General features: G+C 40.9%; 1 protein-coding gene across 1 annotated transcript in view; it reads left to right on the top strand.

Moving 5' to 3' along the window:
- Positions 1–11053, top strand: part of valopa (vertebrate ancient long opsin a) — a 35771-nt gene extending 24718 nt beyond the window's left edge. Inside the window, exons 4-5 of the mRNA XM_031284322.2 lie at positions 3615–3848; positions 10724–11053. Coding sequence (XP_031140182.1) covers positions 3615–3848; positions 10724–10960 — 471 coding nt within the window. The 3' untranslated portion in view covers positions 10961–11053. The remainder of the gene's footprint in view (positions 1–3614; positions 3849–10723) is intronic.
- The last annotated feature ends 1534 nt before the right edge of the window (positions 11054–12587 follow it).

Below are 12587 nucleotides of genomic sequence, written 5' to 3'. Positions count from 1 at the left end.
TTGCCGACGTAGCTGTGACGTGAGCAACCTGTCTGAAAGTTGGAAGTCTTCTGGTAGCTGTGCCAAGAAAAATCTCAATCATTCCCAATCTTGCAGAGACGGAGAGCGTAGGTATATGTTAGGATATAAGATAGACACAGGCTAATTATTGCTAACTAAAATGCTAGTTAACATTAGTAATTAAACTGAAACAGCTAATGTAAGTACTGTACTGTACGGTAATTTGTCTACTATGCGACAGAAAGTCGCGTGGTTATGACACAATCGTTAGCCTATTTTTACAAAAACGCCTGCTACGAAGCCATAACTTGAGATACGAGGTAATGGAGCCTTTTATACATTGTCGAGTTTCTTTAGAAATAAACAATGGACAAAAAGAGTCTTTAAACGCTTCAGATGTAAAGTTATTCGCTGTCAAAGTGGCGCCAAAATGAATGGCAGTCAATGGAATGCTAACGGCAGGTGATGGTTGTTAGCAACAAAATGGCTCCATAGGAGGTACACTTTGTGGATGCTCGCCTACCCCCTTGCGCAGGAAACAGGAAACATCACTGCCTCTACCGCTGCCACAAGAAAGTTTTAAAACACTATGGAGTGTAAAACACGAAACACAAGCACTGAACTGCCCAGGAGTTTGTGTAATAGCTGAATGTTTCCTGCAACAACAAAGCACTCGCTATGTCTCGCTTGTCTGTTTTCTTTCTCTCCTGTGAAATAAAGATGCCTTCAAGTGCGGTCAGAAATGTCGAAATCTATCGATCTGATGGAAAACAGTAATTGTGAAATATAAAGTGTACTTGTGCTTTGTTGGGGGGTTTAAGAACACAACAGGACATCACACAAATGGGCCATTTCATTGAAACTCCCCCCACCGCACCACCTTGCGGAAAATCGCTGGATCACTTTTCTTGGTCTGAATGCCCCGTAACTCTTTAAATGGGAAACAAACTATGTAGCCCAGACTGAGTGACACACAGGGCATGAAATTGGCACCCGCCCACCCGCCAAATGCGGGTAACTTTTGTGATTGGCGGGTGAAACTGTCAATCTACCTGCCACATTGGCGGGTAGCCAATGAGAATTGAGTGATTCAGACTCGTAACTATCGGTAGCAGGGTACGCGGTTGCTTACAGGCCTGGTCCAATCAGGGGCCCGCATCACTAGAAGACATTGATTGACAGCCGGGGCCCCCTATCGCATTTGCATTACTCACACAATCCCAGCATCCCACGTGCAGCCACTGACCAAGCGGAAGTGAGAACGGGTCAAATTAATTTCCTAGTTTCTGATATGAAGACGAGACGTGTATGTGACTCGAACATCTCACATTTACCAACAAAACATACAGCGAAAGACCGTGCAAAACATTTCAGACCGTCCTGCCAACATGTAGACATTTTAACATCAATGTACGCTGGAACATTTCTTCACTCTAAAGTCAGCGCTGCTGTTTCAAATTGTCGGCTGCAGCGGGCGGGACTGCTCCGTTTCCCCCGCGACTGACGCGCACACACAATCACATACACAGACACACAAACACACGCACGCACAGACACACACACACACACACACAAACGCACATGGTGGATGCAGGAAAAAACGCAGATGAGACGTACAGGATGACCTAAATTGAGGACAGCTACGTTATTGTAAGTGCAATGATAAGTTAAAGTCCAATAAGTACTTTATCAAACCATATGAATGTGTGTCCCAGGCCAGGATAGGAAATTAACTAACAATGTAAAGATTAACAAGCCACTGACAATGACAGATATGTTCATATTTGATTCATCCAATAAATTATTTTGTGTCTTAAATCCACCAGCCTTTTTCATATTTTACCAACATTTGCAGCATCCTGAGCCTTTTTGGTAAAGTTCCTAGAAAATCTCAGCCCAGAATAATGAATTAATAGTAATAAGTATTATTCTCCCCAAAACAAGTTTCCTTTTTATTTATTTTTTTATTTTTAAGAACTATACAAAAAAACATTCATGTGTTATGGTGCGCATTCACCAGTGTTTGGTTGTTGTTGTGGTGCGCGTAGGCTACTCCTGATTTTGTCAGTCATCTCATCTCTTATATGCAGTGGCATAACGAGCCAACACCGGGCCCCTATGCAGGATTATCAAGGCGGGCTACCATCAATAGGACAGGACAGGATCATAGAGTCACAGCAATTCCTGTTTTTCACCTTTATGACGCAAAAAAAAAGTGGCTGGTAAAAAGTCCCTGTGGCAGGTGGATTTAAAAATCCACCTGCCACAGTGGCTGGTGGTCAAAAAAGTTAACTTCATGCCCTGGTGACACACATCTATTCCGTTCATGCTCGTGCACAGGACAGGGCAAAGGCATGGACATATAAAGAGAAAGACAGTGGGAGCGAGAGGGTAAATCTGGCACATGCTATCGTTCTAAAAGAGCACTGACAAGAAGGGTGTATTCGTTTGGGTGTTGAGTTCAAATATCAACAATCTTTCTTTAGAGTTGCAGACTCCACTTTTAGGTGGGACAGTTTGGTGTCATGGAGGTTGCTTTCAAAATGGGTAAATCCCTATTTAATAGGGTTCCAGATGCACATTTTTGATGCCTTTGCTTTCTGTAAATACACCCAAAGTACATTAAGTGGAAGTACAGTATAGCTGCAATAAGGGCTTTATCAGTAACAATCAAGCTGTGCAGGAACATTTTGATGCCAAATGAAAGGTTCCCTGTGGAGTTTTTATTTTATTTTAGTAAATAAATTCTTCATTCAAGAAAGTTATGTATCTGAGAGACTCCCTACCATTGAACAAGAACATCTGGTGACCTGCCTAAAAAAAGGAAACTCATTAGTATGGCTAATCTAAAGCTGTTAGTGTCTCATGGTAGTCTAAGAGCTGTTTTAAAGGCTCAGAATTATGCGACACAAATTAAATATTTCTTTCAGAAAGTAAATAGAGCTGCAACGACTAGTCGATTAATCGATTAGTCAATCGCCAACTATTTTGATAATTGATTAATCGTTAAAGTAACTTTTCATGCAAAAATGGCAGAAAACGCTCTTTTCAGCCTCTCAAATATGAGATTTTCTGCTCTTTTCTGTTTCTGTTTTTCTCTTTTATATGTTATTAAACTGAATATCTTTGCGTTTTGGACCGACAAAACAAGACACTTAAAGATATGCAGAGGAGGGTCTGGCTAGTCCACACAGCATTCCGGGATGGGAGAAAAACATGCTCTGGTTTATTGGCTCGGAGCCTGGTGCCGCTGCAAAATAGCCTCGGGAAGGAACTTGTTTTGGTGGAACATGTGTACGTTCAAAAGTTGTTTTAGTCGTGCAACAGAAAACTCAGATTGGACAGATAATCTAGCTGGCTGTCTGGATTTACCCTGCAGAGATCTGAGGAGCAGTTAACCATAGTCCTCAGAAATCGTCCGGAGTTTAAAATTACAACACAAAGAAAGGGGAAGGTGACGGACATCCGGCCGAAAAGGACATCCGGCGGAATTTCCGGCAGCAACGGCAGCAATCCCGGAAATGGAACGTCGTGGATATAGACTACATCCTAATAGACCGTCTGTTAAATTACAGAGTACTGGCAAGCTAGTCACGGTTCTCTGTTTCCTCCAGGTATCTCATAGTCGTCTGGCTGGCGCCAAGAAGCCGGAGAGGCAGGTGACCCGTATGGTGGTTGTGATGATTGTGGCCTACATGGTGGGATGGACGCCGTACGCAGCCTTCTCCATACTGGTCACAATTCATCCAACCATCGAACTTGACCCCGGGCTGGCTTCCATCCCAGCCTTCTTTTCCAAGACTGCTGCTGTCTACAACCCAGTCATCTATGTCTTCATGAATAAACAGGTAACTGAGAGTTTTCATGTTAGGAAGGAATGCAACGTGATTCGGCCATTTTGATCCTGCTTGCTTGGTTTATTCCAGTATTTATTAGCATTGTCCAGTACCAAACTAGTTATAGCAGCGTAGAAGGAAGGTAGCCATAAGCTGCTGCAAGAATACTGAGATGTTTTTTTTTTTTCTGTTGTTGTTGGGTGTTAGCCTGTCTCTCAATAATGCATGGTGTATGAATAATTGAAACATGGAATCCAGAGAGTACAATTTTCTGTGCGTGGCTATGTTAAAAAATACATTAGCCACCTATGGTATGCTGTATGGTATGTGAGGCTTGCAGTGTTTCATGCCATTTACATTGTGCTGTCCAGGTCTTTTTCTCAGGGTAACTGAGACACACTTTTTGTGGCTAATCATCATTGACTGTATAAAGATCGACTACAGCATATGACAGCAGCCCACAGAAAAGAGTGATTATGTGCAGTTCTTACACACGTGAAACACGTTTATAAATTCCTTTTGAATTTCTTCCATTGTAAGTTTAAGCTATATTGCCATTTTGGGCCATTTCTCTGTAAAACAAACCATCGTTATTCAAAGCAAGTTTGCATTTTTGCTGTGTGCTGACACTTGCCTCCTATGATCACTACTGGGTGATTTATAGTGTCCCACCAAATATCTAAATAACTGGATTTAACAACCTATTCATTTGCAAATGTGACAGCCTTGTGGGGCACTTAATTAGTGCTTTATTCAAGGCAGGTGCACTAAAAAGGTCAGGCAGTGGTAACATTGACAGAAGACAAATCTGCTACTGGAGCTTGAGTAGTGTTTCAATCTAGGCAATGTGATATGAAGGCCACTTTTAATCAAATACAAACTAATTTAACTCATCTTATATAGTACTTCCTAATTTTAGGGTATTCACAGTGAGTGCACATTTTGTGAAGTAAGAGTAAGTAAGTTAGTATTTTTTTTTTTTTAGAGTAATAGTTTAAGTGCTTTACATAAAAACATACAATATGATACATATTAATAACACAATACACAATTAACATTACAAAGTAATACATCAAAAATAAAATTCAGACAGGTCAACCATACGCTGGTTTAAAAAGGTAGGTCTTTATTTATTTAAAAAAAAAGAAAAGTCAGTCAGACAGAAATTGCAGACTGCAAATGTCTGCAATAAGGAGGAAAAGCGTTCAAAGTCTCAATGCTACAGAAAGATTGATCATCACGGGTCTTAGGCCGTGTACGTGGCACAGACAGTAAACTTAACATATTAGATCTAAAGGAGCGAGCTGAGGAATGTCGTTGAAGAAGCTCGGCCACATATGCAGGAGTGCTACAGTACACTGTCTCTCCCCTTCTCCACTACTTTGATTGTGGTGTGCTGAATGTGAATCATGTGGCTTTAAAATGCAGTTGCAGATACAGGCTACAGATTAGATTTATTGATGGTTGCACTGGCAACTGTCATTTCCATCAGCCGGCACAAGCTGATGACTAAATGAACCTACAGTAGATAAAACAGAATTTGTTCCAGTGGCGAATAAGCTGTGCTGGGAAATTCTGATGCTACTGTAAGTAAAGGCACACTTTTTTATGATTTTCATGAGGAAATCAAGCAAAGTTTGATGCAAAGTTACTAAGTTGTCTTGTGAGGCTCCTTTGTACATTTCATATAAAACTGAAGTCTCCTAAACTCCTTTAATTACCTTTTCATGTTAACATGTATTTCACCACATTTTGTCTGTGGCAAGTTTTATTGTACATGACAGGTTATTATTTTTTTAATAGATTCTTTACAGTCCGGCCAGTAGAGTTCTTCTTCCTAACATTAAAACTGTCGAGGCCAGTTATGACAAACATGACCAAATATGCCGACAGTACAATTTAAAGTGATCTATTTTCAGATAGGCATGTAGAAGTCCTACAATACGTATATATGTGCTTGGCACGACGCCTAGATTAGACCTCTCTTGCCAGGGAGCTGAATGCAGTGTGCATGTTCATCTGATTGCCCCCCTTTGGAGCTGCACTGGCTGTTCACATGAGTCAGCCAGTGTCCCTGCTAAGACATCCACTGGATGTTAATAAGGACAGCTAGCAGCTTCAGCCCAACTGCAAGTGCTTATACTGTAGAAGTCAACTGACCTCTACAGTAGTGCTGATTGTGATATCACTCTCATTTTCTAAGTTACCTAACAAGGTGAGGTGAACCAGACTGGCAAGGGATTCCCATGATGCATGGCGACTGCTTCTTAGAGTAACTATTTCAGAGGTGCCCCCAGGAAGTCGCTGGGCTTTGAAGCCAATTTGACATAACGGCCAACCAATGGAAATACAACTTCCAAAACAACTATTAGTTTTTTACAGAGATGTCTGTAAATCAGTGGATACATTTTTTTGAGCATCACAACCCCAGCGAAAAGACTCATTTCACGATTCAAATTTGATCCATTTGGTCCAATAAGATTCGGAAAGTCTAGAAGGGGCGCACGATTAACTCATCTAATTCCCATTCAAGTTAATGGAGCGCTAAACTGGTAGCCAGAGGTCTCTAGTGCGCCTGCTCTATAGACCCCATAGTGTGGAGGCAGCACCTATCATCTGGGTTTTATTTTAAACATGGAAGTAGAACTTTTTTTGCTTCAAGCGTCACTGAGCAATTCTCATAACAAATAAAGGAGGTTCTGCCTGGAGGTCTGTATGTCTTTTTATACATCCATGAGACAGCCTCCTGGTATTGTTTAGGTCAAAAGGTGTAAGGTGAAAAAACATTCTAGGAACATCCATTTATCACTTCTACCAGTATTATTTAAAATCGGTTTCACATGAGGATTGATCAGTAGGAAAGATCTTAAAATATGCATGTAAGATAATGAAGTCTGGACTGTTTGACAAGAGATACTGTCTAGTCCAGTGGTTTCCAACCTTTTTTCCTTTGCGCCCCCCCTACTCATGTCTAAGAAAAGCTGAGCCCCCCCGAAACCGAAGTTGAGGTAACTCTCGAGATAGATCCTTACTTTCTTTTTCGACACAGAGTAACTATCAGCACTTTTACGTTTCTCCGCCATGTTTCATTCATAAAATAGTGATGCAGTGGCGGCAGGAAAACCGAGGATGATAGCAGCCAGCAGCTGACCTGATGACAGCAAGGGTCACAGGTTAAGAGGTCCAGGAGGTTTGGCCTACTAAGTAGCCTGCCTACAATTTTAAGCGAGAACAAATATATATATATATATATATATATATATATATATATATACATACACAGACTTTTGTATACATTATATATTCTAGTGTATTATCATAATTTGTTTAATATGTCACTTTTTTTTTTTTTTTACCTCACCCTCAAACCAGATAAAGACTTGCGATCTTTGCCGCCCCCCTGAGGGGTGCCCGGACCCCAAGTTGGGAACCACTGGTCTAGTCCACACAACATCCCTGGATAGGAGAATAAACGCTCAGGGGTTGTTTGCATTTCTTTAAACCAATCACAAAATTCTTGGACGGTGCTAAGCTCCGGACACAGCAGTGGTGGCTCTGCAAAATAGTCTCGGGAAGGAACTTGTTTTGGTGGAACATTTGTGCCCCGCAGAAGAAAACCCCTTATACAATATTAACTGAAGTTAACTTATCACACAATACAGTAACATGAGCTATTTAAATGAGCTGGATACATGGTTAAACATAATTTGCTCTTACCAGTGTATCGTCATGTGTATTTTGTCCACAGCAAATCCCCGCCGATCGATCCAAAAACGTCCCAGTTATAGAGTAAATGCCGTAAACATGTTCTTTGAAAATCTTTACAATCATTCCCCGAACAAACCAAGCAGGCCTACCTTGTTGCAAAATCCAAATGTTCCTTAAAACTTGCCATTTTAAGCCTGTAACGTTGTTCAGAGGTTTCGGTTAATGTTGCTTGATGCGACCGGAGTTTAAAGTTAATTCAAAGAAAGCGGAAAGTGAGGGACCGGAACTATTGCGTAAATGAACTGTTGTCGATATAGACTAGAAGTACAGTATCAAGTGCATTCCAAAAAAAATCTTAAAGCTGCACTAATTCATATATTTATATCAATAACGGAAAAAGGTATGTAATATTACAGTTCCCTCAGCTCTTCACTGTTTAGATTCACTCTCATCAGCCTCATCTCCAGACGCAGTCCCCGTCTCAGTGTGTGACCAGAGCACTCTGTACCTTAGTCCATGATTTAGTCACATAGTGTTCTCTTCACAAACCTCAAAATCTCTCTCTCTCTCTCTCTCTCTCTCTCTCTCTCTCTCTCTCTCTCTCTTTCCCTGCCGTGCTAACTATGGCAGGCCAGTGCAGTCAGTGAAAATAGTTTTGCCCCAGGCAAACATGTTTTACTTTCATGCTTTAGGCAGAGTTAAAAAAAAAAGCTGCTGGGTTAAAGGTAAACAAGTTGTGCTTAGGGTAAGCTGTGTGACCAAATCACAGAGTAGCATACAGAGTGCTGAGGTCACAAATACCTACACATGAAATGGCATCAACATATGCAAGTTTTATGCACCAGCATTCCTTTTGTGTCATCAGATTGCAGTGATCATTTCTTTTCCCTCTTCATCCTTTGACAGTCTTTAAAAACTTGACACCACGGATGCCACGTGCATCATTGATTTGAAGAGGTTTACGTCCAGGTAAATTGAAGAATAAATATCCATTCCTACAGTGCAGGATGCTTCCAATTATCTATGCATTACAGTGATATAATTATGATACAGGCATATTAAGTATGATTGAAATTGGTGTCACCATTCATGGGACTCTCTAGAATTCAACTTTAAACTGCTTTAAAGAAACTGCTGTAGATGTTTAGGAATAATGTGTTTCAGGCTATTCCTGTTGCCATTAAGAGGACATTTTATGACCTTATTCCCTGACTAGACATTTTAGCCTTTTGCTTTTTCATGACATCAGATGGTAACTGAGGTGTTATTGCTACTCTTTGAAAGCATTACTGGTTAGAGGGGAGCAGTTAAGAGCTTGCGTGTTAAATTAAACAGGTCATTAAGGGTCCGGTATCATGATTTCTCCCAGGGGCTTCACAGAATGGGTGCTTAAGAGCACTAAGGTCAATTAGGGTTTTTAGATTTAAAGTATTGTGGAAACCAATGATTGTGAGCCTATTAGTGGGGACTGGCTGAAAATGTCTATGTTCTTACAAGAACAACTGTTTACAGGAACAAATTATACTGATTCAGTGGGTCAATGTGCGTCCGTAGACATTGCCATGCCACCCAATGGCCATAATATATATATAAGGGGCATGTAAGCTAACGTTGAGCAACTGAGAATGAGAATGCAAGCCAGGAGATCATTAGTTTAGCTTAGCATAAAGAATGGAAGCAGCAGGAGAAGCCTGGCTCCGTCTAAAGTAAAAAAATATATACCTACCAACGTGTGTTGTGTTCCAAAAAAAAACAGTAAACGGAAATTTGTGGTTTTATGAGTTACGTGCTGTAACTTTTTCTTTGTGAATAAAGCCCATTGACTTCTCCAATGTCTACAAACAGGCTGTGTAGATATTGTGTTACACTATGTAACTCCCTCTAAAAATCTAATTGCAGGTTTTACATTTCTGTTTCAGATTACCCAAACGTGATACACAGTGTTCATTAGTGAGCCTTAAAGGGTTTTGGTAGTTGTATATTTTAACTTTAGAGAGAGCCAGGCTAGCTGTTCCCCACTGCTTCCAAGCTAAGCTACGCTAAATTGCGAGTGGTATCAATCTTCTCATAAGCACAATTTCCCAAGATGTCACACTATTTCTTTACAGACATTTTTCATGTCTAATAAAGCAAGCCGTTCTCACTTCCAACTCGTCACATACTAATCCCGATTTTCCACTGGGCGCGTCTTTGCTGCGTTCCGCCATACCACACCGGGAGCGTTTCAGAAGCGTCTTGCTGCCTGACTTGCAGATTTTATTGTTTCTACGAGTACTTTACAGAACAATTATGTGTTTATTAAACTAGTAGCTACCTTCCATTCCAAGCAACTGTACTGTAGTTAAACTCCATGTCTTCTCTTTTCTGGCGTTCTTTTCGTCTGTCCTGATAAAAAAGATCTGTGTTGTCTTAATATTTTTTCCACCTCCAAGATGAATCTGTCCTTGTCCGTGGTGTTGTAGAGGAGACATACAGTATATTATACTGGAAGTTGTGTTTTGGTAAACTGACTGGATATTCCCGCTGTTGCACTTCCTGCCTGACTGTCCGGACGGCCCGTGACTCTCGTGAAAATAGACCTGGCATGTATCTTTAGCGGAGTGGAGAGCCGCTTCAAGTTCACGCATGTTTCTGGGACGCGCCGTTGCACGTCTGGTGGAAAATCAAGCATTGACTTGAATGGCTGCAATTGCTCGTGGGGCCTGGCGCGTCTCTGCCAAGTGGAAAAAGCCTGGGATGCTTCAAGCCCGCTTCTGGGACGTGGCACTGCTGGTGGATTATCAAGCATTGACTTAAATGCTCGCGGGGGTCGCGACATGCCCGGAACGCAGCGCAGACACGCCCGGTGGAAAATGGCTGTAAGGTTTGGTCAGTAGACCAGTGTCAGATACCGATGCTCAATGCACCCTTTTAGCGTCTGTATGGGACGCACTGGGCAGAGCAACTGCTCGATGGTGGTGCTGTAAAATGACAAGGACTCCTGACCAAATACATTGAAAAATGATGCCGAAGGGGGTACTAACAGTATTAAAAAGTGACGCCAAGGGGTCCTGACCAAGCGTCAGTATTTGAGGAATTGGGAGTGAGAATGTGTTGTATAACCATGGTCCCTAAATCTATGTAATTGCAAATAAATTGAATCAAGCAAATTGCTTTTAATTCTCTCATTTTCTTTCCAGTTCAGGAAGTGCCTAATCCAGCTCTTCGGCGGCAAGGTGACCATCCCAGACAGCAACCTGAACCAGACCTCAGAGCGACCTGGAATTACTCAAGAGAGTCAAACAGGAGAAATGTCAGCCATTGCGACCCGCATACGCGTGAGTGGCTCTATGTCACCCAGGTCTGATGGTTCTCCAACTGAATGTGGCTCGTTTGTCCACCTGCCCATCCCAGAAAACAAAGTGTGTCCAATGTAACGGTAAACTAATCCCAATAGGTGTTCTCTCACTATTCTCTGACACCCATAGTCCATAATAACCTTCTATAATCTAGATGTAGTGTTACAGTTTAAATATCATATATATATATATATATATATATATATATATATGCTAGTGTGTCACATTAGAGTGCACTTGATTAGAATTGATAGCGTTTGCCTTCATATCCCAATGAAAAAAAGAGACTGCTAAAAACACAAACCTTGACATCAGTGAGTTGAGGGCTAGCCAGTTTTTTTCAGATATCACAATGCATCCAGCCTTTTATCTCGTCCTCGCCTTCTCCTTTGAAACCCTGTGATGGTGCCTGTTGAGAAAGCGTTGTTTTTCTATGCTGTTTCAGTACTTTGCTTTGGCAGTGCATCTTCATTCGTCTCCACTTGTCAAGAGGACGGAGCAGTCTTCTGAATTTGGATACTTTCTACTTTAGTTCATAGTTTAGGTCAAGCTTTCATCTTTATTGAAGATGGCCAATGGGACTTGGAGATGCCAGTCTCCTATTGCCTCTGCTGCAGATGTAGGACAACATATATATGAAGTGCCAGCAGGGGGCAGGGGCTCAACAAACACACAAAAATACACACAACTACAAGTAACACATATAGATACATCACACATGCATGCACACACACTTGTATGCACACACACACACACACACACACACACACACACACACACAGATTGCAGTTCACTGCCTGTATTATATTGTGCTCTTTATAGGCACTGTGATGATACAATGCACCAATAAATACAAGAGTGGCTTAGCTAAGCAGCCATGTACAAAAGCAATGAGTATTGCCATCATAAGCACAGGTCAACAGCAATATCAAAACTAAATACTGTCACATAGTTGAACACTTCAGCGTTACTATACAGTAGATGTAGCAGTGAGTGTTAAAATGTCTTCTACTTGACTTTGTGGTGCATGTTTGTTATATTATTACAATATTACTGGATATTTGTCAAAACACTGTTGTGATTCACCATGTTAAAAATAGTAACAGTATGGTGTCTGTTTGCAATGTACTGTGTTCCAATCATGTTTGGCCAGTCTGTTAGGAGTAAAATATTGCTTCTTTAAGAATAATCTGTGCCAAATGAATTCTGATGCCTTGATATAATTAGCATAACAACATGAGACCATTCTATTTCACACCATACTCCACCATATTCTGCCATTACCAGAAACATCCTATTTTCAATCAATCAATCCAGATTTCTTGCAAATGTGAAATGTGGTTTACTTGCCAGTAGATATTTCCAATATTCTCATAGATGGCCTCTTTTTGTGGTAATTACACCAATGTCAACAATTAATACTTAATGTATTGATGTTACAATGTTCAAGCCATATCCTAGGTCTGTCACAATTTGCTGTTACTGTTTGCAAAAGGAAAAGGAAAAGGAAAAAAAACCTGTATGCCTGAAGCATGTTGTTTGACAATGTTTTCCCTTTTTAATTATATTTTAAAATTGTTGGCATTGTCACCGTTACATTCAACCAATTCCAACTTCTGTCTGTACAGCCGCCTCAAGGGATTGTTGTATAAACACAATTTGTAAAGGCATAATTTACACTTAGCTCTTGGTTACCAGAGTAAAA

Source organism: Sander lucioperca, chromosome 15 (genome assembly GCF_008315115.2).
Source record: "Sander lucioperca isolate FBNREF2018 chromosome 15, SLUC_FBN_1.2, whole genome shotgun sequence".
In the NCBI taxonomy this organism is placed as follows: domain Eukaryota; kingdom Metazoa; phylum Chordata; class Actinopteri; order Perciformes; family Percidae; genus Sander; species Sander lucioperca.
The sequence above is the reverse complement of the archived record's forward strand: the minus strand, read 5'-3'. Positions and strand labels throughout refer to the sequence as shown.